The sequence below is a fragment of the Penaeus vannamei genome, chromosome 6 (assembly GCF_042767895.1).
Source record: "Penaeus vannamei isolate JL-2024 chromosome 6, ASM4276789v1, whole genome shotgun sequence".
Taxonomy (NCBI): Eukaryota; Metazoa; Arthropoda; class Malacostraca; order Decapoda; family Penaeidae; genus Penaeus; species Penaeus vannamei.
Window position 1 is genome coordinate 44,571,249 of NC_091554.1, and position 26,454 is coordinate 44,597,702.

General features: G+C 40.5%; 2 protein-coding genes across 3 annotated transcripts; one reads left to right on the plus strand and one right to left on the minus strand.

Moving 5' to 3' along the window:
- Positions 1 to 787: 787 nt before the first annotated feature.
- Positions 788 to 7,130, plus strand: LOC113828374 (glyceraldehyde-3-phosphate dehydrogenase). The gene is made up of 3 exons (XM_070123062.1): positions 788 to 1,214; positions 3,916 to 4,034; positions 5,754 to 7,130. Exons 1-3 carry the CDS (start codon positions 803 to 805, stop codon positions 6,675 to 6,677), a joined length of 1,455 nt encoding a protein of 484 aa, XP_069979163.1. The 5' UTR covers positions 788 to 802; the 3' UTR covers positions 6,678 to 7,130.
- On the minus strand, positions 7,040 to 26,454 carry LOC113828369 (DNA-binding protein K10). 2 transcript variants are annotated; one of them, XM_027381327.2, is made up of 6 exons: positions 25,700 to 26,454; positions 19,720 to 19,908; positions 15,921 to 18,002; positions 15,236 to 15,492; positions 14,985 to 15,052; positions 7,040 to 14,711 (listed from the first exon to the last, which is right to left on the minus strand). In XM_027381327.2, the coding sequence occupies exons 1-3, from the start codon at positions 26,270 to 26,272 to the stop codon at positions 17,700 to 17,702; spliced, it is 1,065 nt and encodes a 354-aa protein (XP_027237128.2). In that variant the 5' UTR covers positions 26,273 to 26,454; the 3' UTR covers positions 7,040 to 14,711; positions 14,985 to 15,052; positions 15,236 to 15,492; positions 15,921 to 17,699. The 2 variants fall into 2 exon arrangements, with proteins under 2 accessions (XP_027237128.2, XP_069979164.1); XM_070123063.1 differs by having other exon boundaries at positions 14,956 to 15,052.

Consider the following 26,454-nt stretch of genomic DNA (forward strand, 5'->3'; position numbering starts at 1 on the left):
GAAGAGCAAAAATAATTAGGAATAAAGCTAACAGAAACCGTGGCTAAATAATGCAAACTCCTCGTGTATCGATGTGGCCGCGTCTAGTCGTCTGTCGGGAATTCCTGGAATCGGGAACGGGACGCCAAACAAACCAAGCAGGAAGCAACGAGATCTGGTAGTCATCAGCGTGTTTTAGAAAGGCTTAGAACGAGGCCCCGGAGTATAAACTGGCTTGTTTGAAGTGGTAGTTTGCGGTTGACTGTCTCAAACCGCTCGCTTCACGGGGCGGCGATCTCGCGGTCCGCTCAGCCGCTCTTCCTCCAGTCGCCTTGGAGTCGAGTGCTCGGTAAGTACCCGCTTGTCATGGAAAGTTTCAGCGAGTCTTGGTAGTGCGATGGGAATGCAGTTCTTTGGAATGATTATTCTAGTTCGGATTTAAGGATTTGCATTATAAATAGTTGCGTGGGCGGGAATCTGTATTTTCCGGTCAATGACGGGTCGATAGCAACGGCATCTGGAGGAGTGCTTACAAAAGGTCCCTTTTATTCCACGTGTTGGACTTGTATCGAGTAAGTGTGCGCGGCAGGTAGGCAAATAGTTGCGTGCCCGACCCTAGCATGGTGTGACTCGTATAGCAACGGAAGGCAGATATGCTGTTTTATCTAGTATTTTTCCAGAGTTTGTGACTTGGTTGGCGTGTGAGGGTGGAGTTTTCATAGAGCGGAAATCGTGTTTCTTGGAAAGATAGGACCGTCGGTAGTTTTCCTTGTCGCTAAACTGCCCGTCGCTACCTTGGCCTATTGTGGTCGTCGCCGCATGCATGGGGGCCATCACCTCTCGACGTCGAGGTTCTGGGGGATCCTCCGCAACTGTTGCCTCCCCTCCTACAGAAGTACTCGAGGAGGAACAGGGGGAGCCGCAACAGCAAGAGGAGGAACAAGAGGGAGAGCAGCAGCAACAAGAGGAAGTGGTGGTGAAGGAACAGGGGGAGCCACAGCAGCAGCAGCAACAAGAGGAAGTGGTGAAGGAACAGGGGGAGCCACAGCAGCAGCAACAAGAAGAGGAAGTGGTGAAGGAACAGGGGGAGCCACAGCAGCAGCAGCAGCAGCAACCGCAACCGCAGGAGGTGAAGGAACAGGAGCAGCAGCAGAAGCAAGAGGAGGAAGAGCAACAGGAATCTTCGTCTTCAGCAGAGTCTGACGGGAAGGATTTGCCCGAAGCTGGTGTCGAAGGTGTCCGATTCGTTTTTAGTTGTTCAATCGAGTATATTCAAAGAGTTGGTTGGTTTTAAGGAAATAACCGTGATCAATTTAGGATAGAATGCCCCAGGCTTCAATACGAATATAAACGTTTTGAGAATTCGTTTTACTACATAAGGCATGCGTTCTTTCTACTTGACAAGCAGCATTTTTCGAAGTGAACTAGTAACGGAATTGTAAAAGTTTATTGCATTTTGAGTTTGGGCTGTAATATTTATTAACCTGGGGAGGGGGGGGCGGATATCCTGACATAAAATTGGACAGTCGAGCGGTTTCTATAATTAGATTTAAACATATCCAAGTTAATTTAAAGCATCTTTCTTTATTACGGTTTGTAGCACAGGAAATGCGTGCAGAGGAACGTGCCACGGTTAGACAGGTAAGTGGTGCGTGGACTCTGGGTGTGAGGGAGGGGAAGGGGGTGGAGCGGGGAAAGAATGTAGGTGACGCTGGTCGGTGAAGAGGCCAACGGGTTGTATGTGTTGGCTTATAGGCCTAACAAATGTTGTGAAAGGCAGCGACTGATATTCATTCGCAAGGTATATAGTAAAATTGATCTCTAAACAGATCTGATTTCATTTTCGTTTTTACCCACTTTGATAGAACATACAAGTTTGGTTGTCAAAGATAACTTGTGTAGTACAAGTTGTAACATAGTTATATAAATGCCTATCTTTCTGAAGGCCAAGCACGAGTAGATGTGACTGGATTACGAGAGCGAGAGCCAGGTTTCACTGCCATGGCTCCGATGTTGAACGGAGACTGCAGACTGCAAGCCCTTGTGTGTCACCTTGGACGACCTTGGATGTCCCATGCTTTATCCTGCGGGACCGTTTAAGATAACTATAGTTTCGAAATAAGGGCTATTTTTACTCTGATGCAAGATGGATGATTAGTGGTAGGCGAGAACTTGATTTCGAGTTTTTCTTCGAATTTGTGGTTGTGGTTAGGAAAGTTTTGATGTACTTAGGCGTGTTCTGCGTTATACTAGTATCTCTCTCTCTCTCTCTCTCTCTCTCTCTCTCTCTCTCTCTCTCTCTTTTTCTTTCTTTTCCCCCCTCCCTCCCCTCTACCTCCCCGGCACTACAACCCTCTCATTCAGAATATACTTGGCATCGAGCGCCCCCGTGGCTTCGGATAGGTGTTGCCCTTTGTGCCCTGTCGTAGTTTTGAAGGTCGCTCAAGGAGCTTGGCCGGCACATCGGACCTCCCCCCCCCTTACCCCCTCTTCAGTCCTCCCCTTCTCCATCAGGAGATGCCAGATGCCCCGTTCTTCTTTTGGGTTTAATTCCACCGGCGAGGAATATTGTCATCTCGGTATGACGATGGAATATGACTCTTGGATCTGTTATTTTTGGAAAGATGTGGCTATCGATTTCATGATGAAGCGAAGAGAGGCAGGAAATGACTTAGGCGGTGGCTTGTTCATGCGCTGGGATGGAGGGGGTGTGGAGGGGTTCCGCGCAGGTCACGTGACTCGGCTAGTGCATAAAAACGCGCCGCGCCGGTCCGCCGGTGTCAGTCTAGTCAAGACCAGAGTGGTGAGTGAACATCTAGTGAGGAGTAAAAGCTATAGTAAATGATTTATATAACCGGAAATATATTAGCATATAATTTCAAGTGAGATTTTGATGTATTTAAAAGCCGTGAGAGGAGCCCTTGTTCACAGTGATATACAGTATTGAGCGGTTATATTTTTTTCAGTGAAGTCGCCGGCGATGCGGGATTCTTAGAGGGGGTAGGGGTGGGGGGGAGAGGTAACGGGTTACTCTTTATGTGAAGTGGGACGTGGCGGAATCGTAATGCGTTGTCTAGTAAAGGATATTCGAGTGTGGGGTTGTAACATCTACTCTTAAGACAAGTAACGTCTAAATGACACTCCAAGGTCACTGTATTGATTTTTGTGATGCAATGAACGCCGGCAAGGGATATGGGATGGGGGGGGCCCCCGTAAGGGGAAGGTCCATCGGTAGTCTTAAGTCTCTCAATTGCACGGACTCTTAATCTCCTTTTGGCAACTATCAAAGTGATCTGTGCATGTTCATTAAGCCTGTTCATGACCTGCGTGTTCATGTAGCCCAACGCCGGCCGGTTGTGTATACGTGACGGGCTGCAGGGGCTTGTGACGTAGTAAGAGCTCCACAGCATTAGCACATTTTACGAAGGAAAATTGTGGGTTTCTTTGAGTTTAAAAGGGTATAAAGGGGTAAAATTGTCTTCCATGTTAAGTATCATAAGCTGTCATATTGGATTTTGATGTGGTTTTTGATAACCGCGAAATTAAATTCTGGAATCCTTCGACAATACTCGCCTCCCTCCCCACTTCTTGATCTCATTTCCTGCGCTCATCTTTCCACAATTTCTCGGGTAATTCATTGAGAGATTTGGCAATATGAAAGTCCCGGCATAGGTATAACTGAACGTAAATTGAGGTAGATATACAAATCCCTTGATATTTAGGGAATTTATTTTTCCTTTCCATTTTGAACATGTTCTCCGACAAATGTTCACCTCCCCCCCTGTCCCCACCTCCCCAGTTATTGCAACTCCACTCCATTTCCTGTTTCTCCCGACCAACGCTCACCTCTCGCTCTTCCCCTTAATCCCACCTTCCGCCCAGTTATGTCATCTACTCCATTCCATGTTCTCACTTTCTATTTCTCTTCCTCCACAGAAGTTTCCTCGCCACACAGTCCTACCACTACAACCGCCAACATGTCGAAGATCGGTATCAATGGATTCGGCCGCATCGGTCGCCTGGTGCTCCGCGCAGCCCTCCAGAAGGGAGCCGAGGTAAGTGTCTGAAACCCTCGCTACTTCGTTGAGCAAGGTTTTGGGTTCTAGAAGGTTCTGATAATGGGGTAGAATTTCGTTTTTTATAAGTCAAGTTTCCGTTGTTTGCAATAGGATGTAGGAGTATTCTTGTCTTTTTTAGTGCCTCGGTTTACCTTTAGGGGCGAATGGGAGGTTAAATACATAAAATATAATGAAGGTAATTTAGAGAAATTAGATTGTTCTAGCTCTCAGCCTAGACAGTAGGAAAATACGTAGTAGACGAGCATGGACACAAGTGCAAAAAGAGGTTCCTTTCTAGGAATTAATGCGGCTATTTATATATAGATGGTGGCATGCTAGGGTCGAAATATTAAAGCTAGTTTTAAAAAATAGTTGGCTTACAGCCAGACTGCAGACGTCATAGACCGAGCTAAGCTTCGCGAGAGGGGAAAGGTAGTCTAAAACGGGGTCGATATTGGCAGAGGACTCAGCCTAGCAACACGGCAGCAAACATTCGTGCACCCTTCCTGCAGTCTTGCGAAGGGCAAGGTTAGAGGATGATGCCAATTGCATGAGACGGGCACTGGCAAACGCATTGTGGTTATTTCTTTATAGTGGCATTGCCAACTTTTAGCAAGGGTGTTGGTGGGGTGAGGGGCTGGTCACGTGATCTGAATAAATGGCCCGTATTTTGGCCCGTCAACCCCCCCTCCCCCCTCACACCTCTCAAGTCCCGCGAGGGTGCGGCTTGATTGCATTTTCATGTTCAGTTTATATTTACATGCAATTAGGGTTTTATATTATTTTATATAAAAACAAAAGGAAATAACGGTAATGAGTTAGTCTTGATGGGCTATTTTGACTTTGCAATCTTTCAGTGAAACGTTTCAATCGGTTGGATGAACGACTCCATTGCAACGCCGGTCTGTTAAACGTTGCAGGAGATCACTATAGAGGGGTCCGTCGGGAAGCGCATCACGTGACCGGTTCGTGGTGGATGTCGGTTGCCGGTGGGAGATTTTACGTACGAGCATGCGCGCACGTACACTCGCTCATGACATATCTTGGACTTTATTTTGTAGATTGTCGCTACACTGCGGTTATTAGAGTGCGCCTTAGCTTCTAATAACAATGCTTTCGTATGATCGTAAAGCTTGTGATAAGTGACGTCGTGTTCCATTGTTCGTTTCGGGCGTACTGGCTTGTCCTGCTCTGAGCGTTGCTTGGGAAATGCCGGCTTCTTTTAAAGGATTGGAGATTTTTCCTAGTTCCGAGCACTATTTTCGTAATAAGATATCTTGAAGGAATTTGTTCAATTCGGCAAATTGCTTGTTTTCTCGTATATGAATAAATTTGATAATTGATGCCGGGTACATTTCCTATCTTATTTTTTGTGAACTCGTAAATAACACTAGACTTTAGTAACAAATGGAGTTCCTATGCCTACTTTATCACGTCTGCTTACCGTTTCTTTAGTTTGAGGATTTCTTGGTTATCTTTAATGTTTAAATAGATTAATAGTATTTCCTAAAACACGAAAATGAAGGTTAGACGGATCTGGAAGACTTGGCAATTGCCTTCTAGAAGTGTTCTTGATCCATGAACGTATAATCGGTGAATAATGCATGTCAACCTGCATTCCCCTCGTCACGGGTTAATACGACACGTAAATTAGTACACTTCAGATTACGTGGCCGATAAAGAACGTTCTTATCTCGCTTTTTACCTCTTCCCCAGGTGGTGGCTGTGAATGACCCCTTCATCACGCTGGACTACATGGTGTACATGTTCAAGTATGACAGCACCCACGGTCAGCACAAGGGGGAGGTCAAGGCCGAGGACGGCTGCCTCGTCGTCGACGGACACAAGATCACCGTCTTCAACGAGATGAAGCCCGAGAACATTCCATGGAGCAAGGCCGGCGCCGAATACATCGTTGAGTCCACTGGTGTGTTCACCACCATCGAGAAGGCCTCCGCCCACTTCCAGGGCGGCGCCAAGAAGGTCATCATCTCCGCTCCCTCCGCCGACGCCCCCATGTTCGTGTGCGGTGTCAACATGGAGAAGTACAGCAAGGACATGAAGGTGGTGTCCAACGCCTCTTGCACCACCAACTGCCTCGCCCCCATCGCCAAGGTCCTGCACGAGAACTTCGAGATCCTGGAGGGTCTCATGACCACCGTGCACGCCGTCACCGCCACACAGAAGACCGTGGACGGCCCCTCCGCCAAGGACTGGCGTGGTGGCCGTGGCGCCGCCCAGAACATCATCCCCTCATCCACCGGCGCTGCCAAGGCCGTCGGCAAGGTCATCCCCGAGCTCAACGGAAAGCTGACCGGCATGGCCTTCCGCGTGCCCACCCCCGACGTGTCCGTTGTTGACCTGACCGTGCGCCTCGGCAAGGAGTGCTCTTATGATGACATCAAGGCCGCCATGAAGGCCGCCTCCGAGGGACCCCTCAAGGGCGTGCTGGGATACACCGAGGACGACGTGGTGTCCACCGACTTCGTGGGTGACATCCGCTCCTCCATCTTTGACGCTAAGGCCGGCATCCAGCTGAGCAAGACCTTCGTCAAGGTGGTCTCCTGGTACGACAACGAATTCGGCTACTCCAACCGCGTGATCGACCTCCTCAAGCACATGCAGACCGTCGATGCCTAAGGCGTCTGCCTCGTGTGCAGGATGTGAGGAAGGGAGGGCGCGAGGGACGGCGTGGTGCGGCCGGGGGCGCGGGACTTCTTCGTTGTCGTCTTCGTGCGTTGCTGCTTCAGATACTCTTTAGTAATATGTTGGCGAAAGATCTTAGTTTATTTGCATATATATATTATATATAACCACGAGAACAAGATTAAATCTTGAAAGGTAGGAATTGCCCCCGCGCGCCCTGGCATCACGCCCTTGCGTCCTCATGTGCCTTCGTGTTGGTGCGGGAGGGAGCTTTGCCGAACGCTCTCCACGCCACCACACGTCGGTGGTAGTGAGTGGTCGTGGTCGTCGATGTTTAGTCGTGCTAGTCTCATCCCTTTCATGTTTTTTTTTTTCTGAAACACTCTGGATCAATGATGTATGCTACTTTGACCAACTGGATATTGGCCAATAAAGAACTTAATTTCATTTGATTGCTTTCGTTTTCCTCTTTGCAGTATGTGTAGGGTTTAGAAGTAATCTTGCTGGATATTGATAAAAATGTACGATTGACTACGTACCTTTGACAAAAATGATTATAAATATATGGTTATGAAGATTCCCATACACTCCATGAATAATTGATGAAATGGATAATTTCATTCAATCTGGACTACAATACTGTAATGTCAGTGTAACGACGTATCTACACAACCAAAAAATCCTGCAATCTCGTTAACCATAACCTATGCTCGGATGAAATACTCCCTATATGGTACTGCGGAGTAATTTAAAATGCTAAATTGCCCTTTGCTGTCCTATTCACTGAATCAGCTTGACATTAGAATAAAAGGCGCAAAACGTTAAATTTACGGTTGTAATGGCTCAGCTGTTGAATTCTGGGTAACATTTTTGCCTTTTATTTCATTTAATATTTGTGTAGTTCAAATACCTCGATAGGTCAATATATTCACCGAATATAACTTTCATTGCTTTCAATGTTTGTGAATAGTGATAAAATTTATGGCCTGGTTTCCAATAACCATTTTGCACATTTATATAGACAATGAAAAGATTGGTACAGGCTCTATTGATGATGCAGTAGTATATAACAAACAAATGAAATTTAACTTTAACATACGGCTCCTGCAGTGGGACGAAGCTGCTGAATTAATGAACTAGTGCAAGTATGTAAATGTAATCCCCATAAAGCCCATCAAATTAAGGCCGATTTATTTTATATCAAATCTGAAATCTCACTTGAACGGACGTTGACCTCAAAATTTCAAAACTCCCATCCCCTCCCCACTATTTCGTGTTCATGAGCCACGCCTTTGCGGTGTTCTTTCTTATTGATGCTGCTTTTACTTTGTGTAATTCCATCTGGTGTGCTCCGGTTTCTTTTGGGGGACCAGATACTGGAGGTGGTTTGTGTATTGAGTAAAAATTCCTTTAAAATCGGTTAAATACAGAAAGTAAGTCCAGGGTTCACGTAATTCTATTTATTTTATTACACATTGGGTAGACGCTAATATACGATTGGACGAATCTGCATACGCGCAGATGTGCATACACAAGAGACAGCCAGCATACACACCCGTACTGCTACTCACATGTGTATACACTTATTTTTCACTTCTTTTTTCTCCATCCGTCCCTTTACTTATCTTCTCTTTCTCCATCTCTTCCTTTTTCTCCATTTCTCCCTCCTCATCTCCTGACACATCTTTTTCCCCATCTACCTCTCCTTTTTTTCTCCTTCCCTTTAATTCTTTTCAGCCACTTTCCCTTTCTCGTGTTTCTCAGCTCCCTCCCTTCCATTCTATTCTTTCTCCATCACTTACATCATCATCTATTCGTTCCCTTCCCTCCTTCCTCAATCCCTCTTTCTTTCTCTCCCTCTCCCTCTCCCTCTTCATATCCCCTCTCTTCTTCTTTCAGCATCCGTCGCATTTTCCCTCCCTACTTTCTCCTTTTCCCTCCTTTCCCCTTCACTAATTCCCATGTACAACTTTTACCTTAGTCTGCAGATGATGATTTTACATGCTACTGAAAAACCGTTTCCAGTTGAAATGTAATGGGGAACGACATCGGTTGGAGAAAATTAATTGAACAGCATGACTTTAGTCAGTTTTTTTCCTTCTTTCTTGGGTGTGTTGCTTGTTGAGTCTGTTTAGTAGTGCACATACGGTACATTTTTCAAGTAGTTGATACGAAATTGTTGTCATTTGTCATATCAAACCTTTTGAATAAGTGTGGTCTTATGCGTTTCAGTTCATTTATCGTATTTATTGCCCAAGTAAAATTGAACTGAAACTTTCATACAGTGTTCCAACTTGCATCTGAATTACTTTCAACTGCATTTGTAATGGTTAAGTAGTTTAGTGCAGTACTGGCTGGTCGGTGAGTAGGGCGAGATACAGCTGTATCAGTACTCGAACTGTGATACCGTATACGAAGGCATCTGGATATTCTCTTCTCTTCCACCTCAGATTTGGCTCGATTTCTCTAGCTAGTCTTCACTTTTTTCTTATTCAGTTGATCTTATTCTCGCACTCGTGCCTTTGGTCGTTTCATTTCATATTTCTCAAAATGTAATCTTGTCTGTTTCTTCGCCTCTCTCCTCCACCCCTTTATCTTCATATCTCTTTTCATGAAGTTCCACTTTCCCACGTCCTTCCTCTCAACGTACCATGCATCTTTTTCTCCCTCTCCTCCTCCTTTTTCATCATTTCTCCCACAATTTATCCTCTCAGACTCCAAGACGTATAAAAGTAAGTCCAGATGGTGATGACCTCGACAGACTCCATATAAGGCGAAAGGGTCTGGTGTGTTGTTGTTTTTGCCTAACTACAGTATCTTGTCCTTGTCTTAATAAAAAAGGGACAAGGCATGAGTGTTCGCCAGACCAGTCAAATTGGAGACGAGTATCGAGGAAATGCTTAAGTACTTGCAGTGCTTGTATTTAACGTTTATTTTTTTCCATAATCAACCTTTCACAAGTGTAAATATAGCAACGTAGTATAAGAAATAATTAAGGATAGTGTCTGCCTCTCAAAAAAGAAATCAACTGCAGGGTGCACGTCCTTGAGCAGGGAGTGTGGGATGTACGATCGTGTACGTACGTGTGAATAATCATGCCTATTTACGTTTTTTTCGTGTGGGAAATTCAACTTGCAACCACCACCTCTTCCCATATAACCTTTTGGGTGAATGGAGGAGGGTGGGTATCACCTAAACCCGTAAATATAGGACAATGAGTTCACATGTTTTAAACTTTTTTTCAAATACAATTAATCTTACAGGAAACATTAGTACTTTAGTTCTTTTCTCAATATACTTGACCGATAAGATAACTTGAGCCTCCTCATCTTCCTATCGCAAACATATGCATCTTACAAAGGTACATCTACACATGTGGTGTTGAATGAACCATGAAACGAACGCTGGTGAGACCATTAACATACTGTTTCCCGATTGGTTGTTGCCAGGTGCCCGCCTACAGGATCTGCCTCCTGATTGGTCAGCTGCGGACACACCCTTGCATCATAAGTGTTCGGGTTCTCTGGAGGTGGCTTTTGTTGCTGAACGTGTTTGGTTCATTTGCGTTAATAAGGACTTACACGGTTGCCATAGTAACAGATAACATTTAGCATGGAGTAACTTGGAAGGTTACAATACTTGTATAGAAGACACATACTTGCTTTTAATTTCTTTGATTATTCCACATCAATATGATGATTCGCTCTACACCTGCCCACACAAGTGTTAAACAAGTGTCCATGGCAGCTGTATCAAATGTACATTTCACACTGTACCCACAGACTAAGGTTGTAATGAACCTACAATTCCATCTTCTTCCGTCTTATTTTAAAAGGGACTAATTAAGAAGCAATTTATAAAATATGTCATGCAAACTAATATGGGTTTGAGATGGGAAGCAGATTGTGATAAAAACGAGTGGATGGAAAGAGGAAAATGAAAAATTATTGAAGTAGAACATTAGAACAGATGAGGTGGGTACTTGTATATTTATTATTTACTAAATCAATAATAGAAAACAACAAAATAGTTTGCATGGCCTAAAATTAACGCTGTTTTTTTTTTTTTGCCATCCATTATGTTAGCTTTCTGGACTATCCACATATGGTGTATATCCACAGATATACACCAGCTTAACAAAACACTAAAAATACAATTAAATTGGCTCAAATATTTGCACTCAAAAAAACAAACTCAACAAAATAACACTGCTGCCATTAACCTATTAAATGTATATTCCTACGATTACAACTAAAGAAAATACTAATATTGTGAACTCCCTTAACATCTTCAACATAAATCGAAAGAAAAAATAAATAATAACCTGTTTATATTACAAAAATCCAAGGACCTTTTTTTCCCCCAGATTCATCTTTCTTACCTATTATTCTGGGCAATATCTTCTGCTTATTAACTTTGTGAACTGATTTTCATTTCCATGATTGTTTAATTGATAATTCCATATACATTTGAGTACGCTGCAAATGCCTATTCTTTTCCTTTGAAATAAGGTCTTGTCAGATAACATTAATTTTTTTTTTCTTTTCTTAACAGATCCCACATGCCTGTAATATATTCATAAGCTTAAATACCAGTTATCTGACGAAGGAATGTCAGCTCCAATGTAATACGGACAAAAAGAAAAAGTTTTCGAGTCTTGACAATTTAATGCAATTATGGCTAAATGCAACTCTACTGCATGTATAATGAATGGCCATTTGGATATATTTGCACATCTACCTAATCCATAAATCATATATAAAAACATAAATGCAGATCCATCTTGATGTTTACACGTGATCCATTAATCATACAGTAAGAACGTTTATCACAGATCTACCTTGATAGCATACCCTTTATTAAAAATCTTATGCCCAGTAACTTGCATCATCTGCCTGGTAATATAATCAACTAAATGTAAAGTCGAGATAAATAAACAAACACATTTTCACATGCCTATTTACAAACCAAAATATAGTGAAGCTATTATGCTGATTAAACTTTTTTAATTCATTTATTTCTTTTTAAAATTGTCTGATTTCTAGGGTTGCCGTTTCTCATCAGAAACATACCCTTAAAGACAGTTTTCCTACCAATCCTAGAAAATACAATCTCAAGACTTTTAATGCTTTTCAATGTCATCTGATTTTTGTTAAACTAAAGGATTTCAAGGCGTATGATACAATAGGATAAAAAATAAACAAAAATGGTTCATGGTTAAAAAAAAAATGTGCTAGTCATCAAAGGTCATATAGCACTATTGTTAGTGATTAGATGAAAATGTGTTCGATGTCAAAGGTTGTACCGCACTAGAGGATAGTATGGCAGTGAAAAGGGTAAAGAGGGAATAGCAAATGGAGCAAGAGAGCCATTCAGGACCGACACAAAGCCAGCCTTTCATCCTTTCAGGATGTGGACAGAAGAGAAGGAAAAGGAAGGGGGGAGAAGAAAACACCGTGTAAAATTAGTTAAGGCAAGGACTGAGGTCGAAGGTAGGGGGGCATGAGAAACAAGGGAATACCATGCCCATGGCTCCCCAGGGCTGTTCTGGACTGACACAAAGCCAACCTTTCATTCTTTCAACACAGCTCTTACATCTTAGGAAGTAGACAAAAGGGATTGGAGAAGAACAGGCAAAAGAAAGGGGGAGAAGGAAAGACCACACAAAATTGGTTAAGCCAAAGGGCTGAGGCCACTTTGGGTTTCAAGCTCTTGACACTTTGGATTTCCACATTATTATCCATACAATCCATATATTGTTAACTTTAATAAGCACATATTTTATCACTAATATCCAGACTGTATCTCCCTCTGCAATTGCTGTCTATTGGACTGTCCAGAGATCATCACTTGTTTATCTTAATTTATTAGAGTAGCAATTTTCATTCATCATTCTTTCATTTCATTTTGAGAAGCCACAAAAGGCAAAAAATGCATTCAAAAACAAAGAAAAGGAAAGGCAGAGAAAGAAAGACCAAGACAGAGACAGAGAGAAAAAAATGAGAACAGACTTTACGTCATGCCTAAAGTAGGGCAATTTATGAGCTATGCACTGGAATAGGGTTCATTTTCTTAAGAAAAGCAGTGGCTAGAGTATGACTAATCCACTTTCGATGTATCTGGATACAGCATAATTCTTCAAAATTTCACTTTCTGCAAATTTAAGAAAATGCAGTGCTGGACAGTATTTAACTTACATATAATAAATAGACTGGTGTAGCAGAATATCATTACAGTCAAGGGTTGCTGGGAACAGTCAACTCAGCTCCAGCCCCAGACCTTGGTATATATCAAAATGTTTCAGCATAGTAACTGAGAAGAAATAATCAAGAACATTCAAGGAGCTTCCAAGGGTTCCAAAACCCCTATGAAAGTCTATGGGGCTTAGCAAGTCTTTGGTAGTCAGCTGAAGGATAAAACTCACCACAGGCGAAAAAGTAGTTTGGCTTACTTTTTTCCAGTACACAGTCCTCTTCAACATCACTTCTTTTTTCAAGCAATACTTTACCATTCCCATAATTTTACTGGAATGATATAACCAGAAACTTTTATATTCCTTTCACAAGATAAGGATATTTATTCACATTTATTGATTTGTCTTCATGTTATCCTTTATTCATTTATTGCATTACCAACAGTCATGGCTATAAAATAACAATTTTCTTCTACTTTTTTTCAAGCCGTGACGGCATTCAAGGACATCACTGACCTATATTTTCAACAAGAAAAAAGACAAAAAAGATGGAAAATGTAAAAAATATCTAAAGACAATAATTGTACAAAACAAAATATGTAAATGCTAAAGACAGTAAGAATTCAAAAAAAAAAAAAAAAAAAAAAAAAAAAAAAAAAAAAAAAAAAAAAAATCCCAGATGATTAATTCACTGATTGTCCAAGGTGGTTTTGCTTTAATTCTGTTTCCACAGGTGTGTCATTACCTTTTTGATCTTACCTGTTTACTTCTTTTTTTTTAATCTTTTAGAAAAAATATTTCAAATTTTAGTATCATTATTTATGCTATTATTATTATCACAATCATTATCAATATTTACCAACAACAATAATAGTAATGACCATACCAAGCTTCACAAAAATTCATGAAATGGAGTGAATAAGTGATGTATGGTAGCCCTTGTAATTAACTTACCAGTGAACAAGGGATTCTGGAGTTATCCATCAACAAACAGAAAAAAACAAAACCACAGCAGACTATCCAGATCTAAATGCACTCCCAGCACCAATGAGTGAGCTACACTTGACTAAAATTGACTAAAAAATAAATATACTTTTGTCTCATATCATTCCTGTGAAAAGAGAGAGAACAAAAATAATTCAACAATACTTCAGTTTCAAAACTAAAAACTTTTCAACTTGGTGAAGTTGGTGGCGGTGGTTGGGGGGGGAGGGGGGTATCTGAAGATGTATCATTTTCAAAACACCAACATTATGTACTTTATTGACAAATATTGCAAAGGCAATTCATTTATATTATACATTAATTATCTAACAACTCATTACAAAAAACAAAAAAGTAAGAAAAACTGTACAAAAGCACTGAGATATATATATATATATATATATATATATATATATATATATATATATATATATATATATATATATATAATAATAATAATAATAATAATAATAATAATAAAATAAAATATTAATAAAATAAAAATAAAAAACTGGTAAAAAAAAAAAAGGGGGGGGGGGGGAACAACTCACATTTTGGAGAACTTCTCCCTCAATTGTATGGGTAACAGAAATAGAAGTTCCCCAAGTGTGGCTTATATTTCAACCAGTGATGTGCACCTTCTCCACTCACTACTCTATCCTTTCCTCTTCCCTTCCTTGTGGGGGAACAGGACGATCCCCGTTCTTCCCTTTCCTCCCCGTCACCTGTCTCACAATCTGTTCACCTTCTTATGAGAAATCAGATTCCTTTGAGCTTCCTCTATAAAAACTGATACAAGATCGCATTGCCAAGAGACCTTCTGCTTACAACTCTCTCCTTTAGGAATCCTCCTGGAAAAGAAAACGAAAAAAGTATTGAAATCGATTTCTTGAGTATAATTCACAATGAACTGGATTCTTTGCCCGTTTGTATGTTTATTTTGTTAAAATAAACTACAAAATGAGCACATACATATTCATCATCTTTTACGAAATGTAAACAGCTATTCCGTTCTTTGCAATTCATGCTTTTTTCCACAAAACAATCACCATGTACAAATGTTAACTAATTTTACTAGATAGTTATGGCACTCACTTTTTGAGTAAAACAACAATTAAACTCACACTGCATTTAATGACAATTATGTGCAGCTCATGTCATTTTTCCTCCTCCTTCCATTACTCCGTAAAAGCTGTTGGGGGAAAGAAAATTCAATTACATTAGAAGAATAGTAGTAGCAACACATCCTTCTTCAGCTCCACTATAATTACACATAAAGTAATTGTTGTAATTTCATTAAATCAGACATAACCTGATATTCCCAACACAAAATTATGCATGAGTGAACTTTAAACACAAAATTCCAAACACTTACCCAAGCAACCAAGATGCAGAGTCAACCAGATGTTTATATCAATGGACCCTTAAGGAAGGCCAGGACATCTTCGGTCACACAGATGGCAACGCAGTAAGCTTTTGCACTCTTAAACCCAGGTACCCCATTGAAACAAACAAGGCACCCAAGAGTGTCACAAACTTGATATGAACTTTACTTTTTTTTCTTTTAAAGTTCAACTGCAAGTTAGAGTCTCTCCTCGCATACTGGAAGAACCATCCAGTCGCACTAGATCACTGTTGAAACAAGGAGGTGGCATCAGTATCAGACCTTGGAATGTATTTTAGAAACGAACTTACCAGCCCAATAGAAAAAAAAATGAAAAAAATAAATAAATAAATGCATCATTCCACACTGGATACACTATGTCTACTAATTGTTTTACAGCATTGCAAGGCATTTAATGACAGATAGATTATATAAAGAAATTTGAAATTTATTGCTTCATAAACATCAAATTTTAGTCAATTAATTTTTTTGTCTTTTGTTTTTGTTCTTTAAGATACAAATAAGCACTGATACTGAATTTAAAAAAAAGAAAAACAAGAACTTGTCAATTGTATCTGAGTAAGGATATTGATTAAAACACAAGTGAAGGTAGTCAGAACAATCAGCATAACAGCTGGTGAAAAAGTTCAGCTCTGGGCTGATGAGTCAACTTTACCTGCTGAGCCACAGACCGATGCTGATTCCGGCAGCTTTGATTCTTGAAAGTTTGGGGCATATTTAGGTTTATGCCACTACTGTGTTAAGAATTAAAAGTGAGCAAAACTTGTCACCGTTGTGCATTGAGAGACACTTCCAGCTGGCTATGGCAAGCCAACCTCTGAAGGCTCTGCTGTTATCATAAGTATTATCGTGAGTATTATCATTATCATTATTACTATGACTGTAATGCAGTGTTTTAAAAGGAGTTCTAATTTAAGAATTCCTTTATTCATTTTATCTGTCTGTTTTTACTCAGAGCATGTGGATGACAGGATGCATACACGAAGGTGACACAGTTTTGTAAACCAGTGCTTACTACATACATGGTTGGTCAACCAAAATAAAAAGGAAAGAAAAAAAGAAAAAAAGTATATTATAGTAATAATAATAACAATAATAATAATAAGTGATGGAAATTAAAAAATGATAAATGAAAAATAAAGGAGGATATAGATATTCAAATATATATATAAAATAAATAAGATAAGAAGAGAAATGAGGACAATGTCATAGTATATAAAAATTTGGTATGTGTGTGCATGTGTCTGTGTGTGTGTGTAGTCTCATAACCCTCCTCCAGCCCTCCTCCCCCGAAACTCTAACACATTGGACCGTCACCTGTCTTGCCCGCACAGGACAAGTGACTCAGGACAAGAGTGCTCCCTAAAGCATTGCCTAATATCACAAATGAAGAACCACAAGGAGACGGGAGACACAAAAATAAAGAAAAAAAAGAAAAAAATTAATAATAAATAAATAAAAAAAAGGAAAAAAGTATATATATATATATAAAAGCATTTCTTTGAAAGGCTTGGTGTGTGAGGACAACACGCAGGTCCGCAGTGAGCCAGGGTGATTTTGAGATCTGCTCTTCACGGACTGCTCCTGAGTAGCTCTCTCTAAGGATGGTGACCCGCATGACACGAGTTCACACACTCAAAAGTAGGATAAAACGTGAAGCCGCCGCCACTCAAGGTTGCATGAGCTTTTCCGGTCGTTGTCATCTCAGGGACGTTTTGAACACAAGTGAAGAACAACAATGACAACAACAACAATAAAAAGGGAAAGGGGAGTGTTAGAACTGAGCTTGTACTTGGGCTCACTACTTGCGACTTTTTTTGGCATGGGGGAGAGACGGGGGAACTAGAGAAGTGAAGTCATGCAACCTTTCATGAGGTGATAAATGAGCCACTGATAGCCAGGTACCAGTCAATGCCATAATAAGCATGCTAATAATTATCATGATCACTTTCTTAAAAATTTAAACACCTAGTTCATTTACTATAAATTTATTTTTTCCTTAACCTATGTGAAAACACATATTCAAAAAAATGAGTTCATGATTTCATCAATTGCACAAAAATTTACAAATCATATAAGAGATATTGATACAAGATCTCAAAACCTTAAAGTGAATGACTTTATCTGGACATGACAAGTAACCCAAATCTATATGAACATTGTCATATGATTATGAATTTGGTCCAAGATTTCTTTCATTTAAATCTATTTTTTCACTTTTTTCTTTTCTCTCTTTTTTTTTTTTTTTTTTTTTTTTACTTTTTAATATATTTTTTGCAATCTTAAAACAGATGTAGTCTCTAAGTCTAAAGTAATGGAGCATAACACTAAATTCCAAATACAAGTTGTATCATCAATTATAGACTAAATTTGAGGCTACTGTCGAGAGTAGCACAAAGTGGCAGGGTGGCTGAGTGGTCACGGCTTGGTGCCTTTAAGGGCCTTCTCTTGCTTCATCGTCATCCACGGGGTTCCCCCCATTGGGATCCGCATTAACCTCCCCCTTTATTTCCGGGTCTTGGGGAGTCATGGGAACATCGGTGTTTATCTCTGTCTGATCCACTATAGCCTCCCCGTTCTCCTCTGCCTGGTCCATGGTCTGGGGTTTTGCCCCTTCCCCCTCGGGGACGGCCGGACTGTCCACATTAGCTTCACTAGTGGCTGACGCCTCCCCTTTATTTTCCTCATCTTTAATGTTGCCTTGCATGGCTGCTTCCGCCAATATTTTATCCACATCCTGTAAATTGTGTGAAATACAATGTTAATACCGTGTGGGAGAGGGCTTGGGCCTGGAGGGACCCGAAACACCTCACACTCTCTCTCACCTCCACCTCCTCCATCTCCTCCTCTTCTTCCTCCAACTCCTTCTCCTCTTCTTCCTCCTCCTACTCCTTGTCTTCCTCCACAACAACACACCCACACTACAAAATTTAGACTTAACTAATCAACAACACTGAGATGTGAAAACAATTTTTTTATATTTTTTTTTTGGTCTGTTTGTCTTTTTGTACTTTTTTGTTTTTGAGACATATTACATATAAATAAATGTAAAAGCAATAAATCTTTGAAATGTGGGATAAGCAAAGCCAATGAAATTTAAAAGGCAAATCATTTTTTTTTATCCTTTTTTTTTGAGACACTTGATCACTATAAACAAAGAAGCAACAGAGCCACAGAGCTCATAGGTCAGTCACTGGTTCCGAAGCTGGTCTTACTTAAAGGATACAGTGCCATGCCCTCCCCTTCCCTCCCTCCCACTCAACAGGCATCTCACCCTCCTCCCTTCCCACCGCCACCCCTTATGCGGTGATGTTATCGAGAGCTCAACAAAACACTCGAGACGGAGCCACAGCACTCTGGGAGGAGGGCGGGCTGGGCCTCTCCTCACACAGGGTTAGGCTGTTAATGTTAGTGGGGGATGCTGTGTTTGATTTCCTCCTCAGACAACATCACCTCATAGCACCCAACATTAGCAGTGTCATCGCCGTCATCAACAACACCAACTCCAACTCCAGCTCCAACTCACTCGATCATTCACTTATGTTCTTTTATACATATTCACTCACTCACTTACTCTTACTCTCATTCTCATTTCTTCTGTCTCCCTTTCCCTTTAATCCCTTGTTGATAGCCAGTCATGAGGGGAAAGGATGGTGAGCGACCCAAACAACGACCAACATAAAGAGTCACACGTCCGTAGCCAGACCTCGGCACCATATATGCAGCAGACAGTCACCAAAGCACACAGACACTGAGCCCCAACAGTGACTGGCTGGGAAAAAAAAAGAAAGAAAAAAAAAAAAAAAGAGGAATAAAAATGAAAAAGAAAGAAAAAAAATCCCATCACTAGGATAATTAGATTCTTTCTCCCTTTCTTCCCCCTAATCCCATCCCCATGCAGTGTTCTGGGTCTGCAGTAGTAAGTAATTCTGTTTGTGTAGAGCAGCTCTTACGTCTGACCAGGATAAGGGAATGGATCCACACTGTGAAGGATTGTTAAAGAAGCACAAAACAGCTGCAGAGAATGTGTAATAATCATAACAATAATAATACTAATAAGGAAAAAAACAAATAAAAAAATAAACCCATCACAACATCCCATTGAGCCCTTCCTGCAGTGCTGCCCTACACCAGCAGAATTCTCCAATGTCGCAACTCCCAACCCTTTCCCAGGAGACCCCAAGAAAGCTTCAGGGACTCTCATGCCTGAAGCTTAAGAACAAAGCCTCTTCCAACACTCCCACTGCCCTACAGCCCAGCTACACCATCCGCTCCCCTTTTCCTGACTGCCGCTGCAAATCCTATAGGGCCCTTGATTAAAAAATATAAAATAAATAAATAATTAAGTAACCAAATTAACCAACACCTTATTCTGACTCCCCTCCACACCACATTTTACTTCCCACCCTCAATTAAACCACTTACCCAACTCCCCGAGGCCTCTGCCGACCTACCTCCTCTGGGTGTGCGCCGATGTACTCCAGCTTGGCCTCACGGAGCATGGTGGTCACTTTATTGCGTTGCTCCTTGAAGCCATCCCAGTCCTCCTTGCTCTTGGTCTTCTTTGCCTTCTGGTGCAGCTTGTGTTTCTTCATGATCTCGTTCTTCATGGCTTCTGTCACCCATGGTTTGTTCATTTCTCCCTAGGATGAAGGGGCAGAGAGAGGTGACATTAGTCATACAGTAATTTAGTCTGTTGGAATCTTTTGAAAGCAAGGATGATAAAGTGTATGTGCATATACATATATATATATATATATATATATATATATATATATATATATATATATATATATATATATATATATATATATATATATATATATAGAGAGAGAGAGAGAGAGAGAGAGAGAGAGAGAGAGAGAGAGGGGGGGGGGGCATTTAGAGAGAGGCTCATGAATTACTTCTATTGGTAAATGATGCAATTTACCATCCATTAGACTTTGACTGGAAGAGCACTGGCTCCAGGAAGGATGCTATTTCCATGCTCAGGATCCTATTCCTTCCTGCTGTACAGTTTAACCATGATAATATCATCATAGTTAAACTGGAGGATCTCAACACGTACTAGATCACACAGAAAAATATATAAAAATATACTCCCACTCTATGTAATCAACACCATGAAAGTAAAAGTGAAAAAAAGTGCACTCACATATTGCAGTTAGAAGCAGCATTTAAACTCTTCAAGATCACTCTACATGTTTCCTCCATGGTCTCAAATAGTAAACTGACCAGATAACTCATTACTGTGATATGTTAACTAGTTCGTATGTTACTACACATTTATGAAAAGGAGTCATTTCCTATTAGCGCCCATGTATTCCACTATATTTGGGTATTTTGTGTTTTTATGTAATGCTATAAAAGACAAAATATTCCTGTTGAGAATCGTTTGGGATTTTTTTCAACTTCTTTGGTAATTCTTGAATTCCATGTAGTTCATACATATGCTTCTACAATTCTCAAAATTGAACCATTGTGTTGTATTCATGCTACGACTAAATACCTAGAATGATACTGTACTGATATTGCCATCCAGAGTTCTCCATTTCTTCAAAATCGGATTTTCAAAAAAAAAAAAAGTATTACTTGGTTTAGATTAGTTTAATTTATTTAATGCATTTTTTAACTTTACAGACAGAATTACCTGCAGACAGACAGAATTGTTAGGAAAAAAATTGAATTGAGGAGCAGGTGACGTGAACATGCCCTCAAGGGTAAAAATGGCCGAGGGCTGGGTGATGCGAACTTGCCGTCATGAGTAGCCCAGGGTGACAGAAAAGGCTCGCCATGAGTGTACAAACCTCTTAGAGGCTGATTAGACTCATCTGGCATTTGGAAAGGGGCTTTTACATTATTCCCATCAGTAAATGAGTGTGGAATGTAATGTAAGTAAGCCATGATTGGTAGAGGTCCAGCTCTGGGAAGGACACCAAGTACATAGTCACCAAGGAGTCAATTATTAGTCGTAACTATACTAACTGCTTTCCTTTTCCCTTTACTTTTGGAGATTCTTTATTTTCCCTTGATATTAGTATTCTAATAATATTCTAATAACAACAATGCAAGTAATTAGCAACATTAGGGGGGGGGGGGAAAGGAACAGTGAAATAACTGAGGTATTTTAAGGTCTACTAATCAACTTCTTGGTGGCCAAGTACTTGTAGAGCCATTATTATGTAAGTATCAAAATTCAGTGTGCAGGAATCTGGTCAAAAGTGTCCACCAAGGTACTGTATCCCAAAGTCAACAAATGGTTGCATGCTTTCCTCCTAGCTATAACTTTTCTTTTTTTTGCCCTGTTTATCACCCCATGTCATACTTCCCTTCACCTGTAGTTGTATTGCCACTTCAATAACACAAAATATGAGGTGTATTACATTTTAGAAATATTCCTAATTAAAAGTGACCAATGAAAATCAGAATAAAAATAACAAAATGATAAACTGGACAGGCATGCTATGCACTTGTGACTGGTGTAAGATGTATGAATGTCTCATTAGCCATTTTGTTTTCCTTGAATTACATATGCAACATCAAGCATGACATAATTTATAAAGATACATGAGATGAGAAATACTAACAGTATATAAATTACAGAAAACTGACATCAATTACCTACTTAACAAGTTTATGAATTTGCTGACAATGCAACTAAAGCTTCATTTTTGCTTGAAAACACCTGCATGTTTGTGTTAACTTCAAATGTCATTTATCATTTTATGAACTTTTGTAATCAAGCTTGACATCCTTTAATAACTGTATACTTTTTAGATAATTTGTATATCTTTAGTCACAAATTAATCTGTACCTAAATATGTTTCCATCTTAAAGACTTTTGAAACAAATATATGCCTCTAACAAGAACCAGATATTGATGATCCTCTCTAAAGTTGCACTGACCAAAGCATAATCAACATGTAAACGTTTCCAGGCTTTGGCTACTGCCTTGCCTGGAGATAAATAATGGTTAGTTGGCCTGTGATAAACCACAAAGCAAGTTGGCCACAGCAATGCCTGATGCAGTCCTATCCTATTAAACAGATGCCACTGGGGATGGCAAGTATGTATATGTGATGCCCATTGTAAATTTCATCTATTAAATGTCTTTACACATAAGATGGCTCCACAAGTACTTAGTCACCAAAGAGTGCCACGAATCTCACCTGTTTAGTCTTTTCCTAAATCTTTGGAAATATTTACTTTTATGATATACTGCTATCAGTAATATGAATTTGTAATAACCATTATGTCTATAATACTAATAACAGCATCACTACTGAATGCATTATGAAGAAACACTCAAAGTAAGGAGAAATCAGGTGAGGTCATGAGGTCTACTATACAACTCCTTCGTTGCTAAGTACTTGTAAAGCCATGTATGTGTAGACATTTCACAAAACAATACTATAGTGAATACTACATTTTCCCTATGACACTGTGTGAGGTTACTTTACCAAACACTGGTTTTGTTGCATTTGGGAGCTATGGTGTACTTCACAGCAAGTAAAAAGTAGTTTAGTGTATAATAGCAACATTTCCTAAATAAAATAATAATTCAGTATATAACAATGTGACTTTCATGACGGGCCATATATGGAGTCAACATAATTATGGAAACTAAGATAATTTTCATTTACTAAATTTCCCTTGCAAATAAATCCATTATTTGATATAAAAGCAGACCTCACCAGTGAACAATTGACGTGTGCTTTTATCTATAAAAGAACCAAAATGATTCCTGAATGTTCAGTTCCTCTAAGGCCAATTAACAAAGAAAATTAGCAAACTAAGAGGCCAATCATAAGCAAAGACGATGAAATTCATCAACTAAGGTGGTTCTACATCAGTTGTGTGCAGTGTGATGGTGTGACTCCTACATCAGTTTCAGTAGTCTACAGGATACTTTGCAATGGTTTACCAATATTGAACCAAGCTGCATCCTGCTACAACAAGGATTCCTAACCAAGGCATTTAACCCTTTTGGGCCTGGGAATCATTCACTGGGGATATAGCACTCGATCTCTGGATATTTGTATCTATTTATTGTATTAATTTATATATAGTTTTTTTTTTGGTGTAATATATAAAAATACAAAATTTTATATGCTTATGATCTTCCTTCATATAATCATATTTACAGTATCTTCAAGATCCTGACACATCTAGAAGTCATACTAGTAAGTAACAGGACTAGGGCTGATACAATTTTCATGGTACAGTGAAGGGGATATGAGACCGTAATGGGCAATCCCAAAAGGGTCTAGAATCATCAAAAAGTGAAACACTCCTGCTGATAGAATAGATGAGCAGGATGTTTGTTGGCTTTAATGCTTCAGCACTGTAAGGCCTTGGGTGTCTTCCATAGTATTAAAATTTAATCCAGATCTCTAGTGTGCATGCGCAAATTACAGTGTCTGAGATCAACTTTTAAATAACTTTTAAGCTCAAAATTCAATCTTGTACATGCACAGATGAGCTAGTTAAACTCACCAATCATGTATTGATACATAATGACATCAACTCCATAGAAAAGATGGAGTTGAGTTGCCATTAATGTTCATTATCAGCAATAATAAACAAATTTAACATTTTCATGTTAAAGATCTACAAGAAAATTCATCAACATATAATCTTATAAGTTGTGGGATACTACATCTGCAGGTTTAACTTTCAACAGTGAAAAGAAAAATGAAAACACAATCCCATGGAGAATTCCACAGTTTACAGATACAGAAAGGTAATGTTATAAAGGGTTTAGGGAAACACTTCCAACTCATGTAATAAATCAAGACTAAAAAAAAAAAAAAAAAAACTTTTAATAACATCATGATTAGATTTCATATTCAAAGTACAAAATCCGTGAATCTTGATAGTAGGACGACTTTAAAACCATGTGAAAATTTATCATCATATTCCTCAATAGCAACATCCTGAAAAACTACCATACCACATGCCCCACAATCACCCGCAAGAAAGAGCTCTCTTGATGATATACCATAATATTATGTGTATATATTTTTTTTCTCAGTGGCAAATATCTCTTTATCAATATGAAACTCAGAGGTTGACTGCTAATTACCACAACACAAATACCCATTTTTCTATGTAAAAGGGCAGATATACTGATAATCGCATTGCCTCGTGCATCTGGCAGTGTGTCTTACACCTGTGCAAGTACTGTGGATTAGAATTAAACTTTAATCCGGATTTAACTTTTATGACACGTACAGAAAGTACCATTAGAGTTAACTGCAAATGCTGTGCATTCCGTATGTTATAAAGGTAAGTAAACTGTAAGAATGTTGTACAAAGTAAATTTCTATTCTACATCAAGACATAATAAACACATTTCACACAATTTCTCTCAATATCTTTTTTGTCAGACATGATTTTTACTAACAAAATTCAAAATTTCTCGTAGCTTGATGCGAATACAATGCCCTGGTGTTCATTATCTGTGCAAACCTTCAGCTTCTGTAGCAGGACCTCTCCCTATTCAACAGCTAGGGCATACTGAAATTATATTCTCAAAGGGCAATAAATAATCTGCAGACACAAATGGTCATGCCACAAATAAATGAAAAAGACTGGAAAGCACCGCTCAAATGATGTTTCTCAAGAAGACAATGTTTGCCAGGGGTGTGTTGAAGTGCAGAGTCCCCTATCAACCCTCCCTTAGGGGCAGTATCCAAAAGGCATGCCAAGTCATGGCAACATAAATTGAATAAATTTTGTGATATAGAGTTTGGGATTCCACACTGTAAAGAATTACCAGAAGATATTTACAAGCTATCCTTTGTTTTTTTTAACTTGGGTTTTTTCTCAATCATATTTAATTAATCTTTATTGCATGTATGCACAAAGCTAGGATAAATCAAAGATGATAGTCTTGTTAAGAAGAAAAAGCTGCAATCTAAGTCTAAGAATCTACAGACACGATGTAATACCACAGACAAAGGAAAAAGATCACAGCACCCAGCCTATGGTCACTCGATGCCCCCAAGATGTTTGCCAGGGGGTGATGGAGGGGGCAGACGTCCCTATTCACCCTCCCCTCGGGACGTAGTCCCTGAAGGGCCTGCCTAATCACAGCAATTCAAATTGTTGAAAAAAAATTGACATGGATTAGGGAGCTATAAAGAATTTTGAAAACTTGTACTCTATTCATGTTTAAATTGCTTGACAGTGGCAAGCATTTGCTGTGCTCTACACTATGTGCTTCAGTAAAGGCAACAAACCTCATCCAAGTATACTACCGCAAGCTACACATAAAAGTGCATGGCCAATGGTGGACGTGCTGGTATCATTAGAAAAAAAATTAAATGTTATATTATAGCTGCCTTCTCCATGTCCAGAATAACAAAAGTAAGTCGTATATGCCTAAATACTACCTAATTCCCAACCTGTCAAAAAAGACTATTGGCTTACCTGTTTGTCCTTTTTGTTGAGGATTCCCCCCCCGCGGCCTCGCATGGGCCCGCGCCCCCGAAGCATACCCCTGCCTCGCCCCCTCATGGGCGGTCCTGGTGGCCCCATCATGCCAGGGCCAGGGGGTCCAGGTCTAAAGGGGGGGCCCATGGGGGGAGGGGGGCCCATCATGCCCCGCATGCCCCCTCGACCACGCATGCCCATGGCGCCGCGGGGTGGGGGAGGGCCCATTGGTCCGGGACCAGGTGGGCCCATCCTGCCAGGTGGACCCATAGGCGCAGGTCTCCTACCGGGACCGGGAGGGCCCATCCTACCAGGTGGGGGGCCCATGGGGGGTGGCGGTCCCATAGGTCCGTGTGGGGGTCCCATGTTTGGCGGACGCCTCATGCCTGGTGGGGGAGGCATGGGGCGTGACATGAGCGGCGGCGGCTTGTGCCCTCCTCCAGGGCCGCCCCTCTGGCCTCCCCGTTGCCCGCCGCCGCCACCGCCGCGGCCGCGACTGCAGAAGCCGCGGCCCCGCCCGCCCCGTGCGCCCCCGCGCCGCTCCATGTACCCGTTGCTCTGCCGCGTCATGGCGCCTCTGCCCACTTCTACGCAATCTCTACGCTCTCAGGCAGCCAATGGACGCACGCTCCGCGGGGAAAACTTAGTTCCAAGGAACCAAACCCTGAAAATCCCAGCTTGTTTCTTCCTCCGCGACTCGCACCACGAAGCCAAGGGCGAATACGGGAAACCGATCGATTCGGCCAATCAGC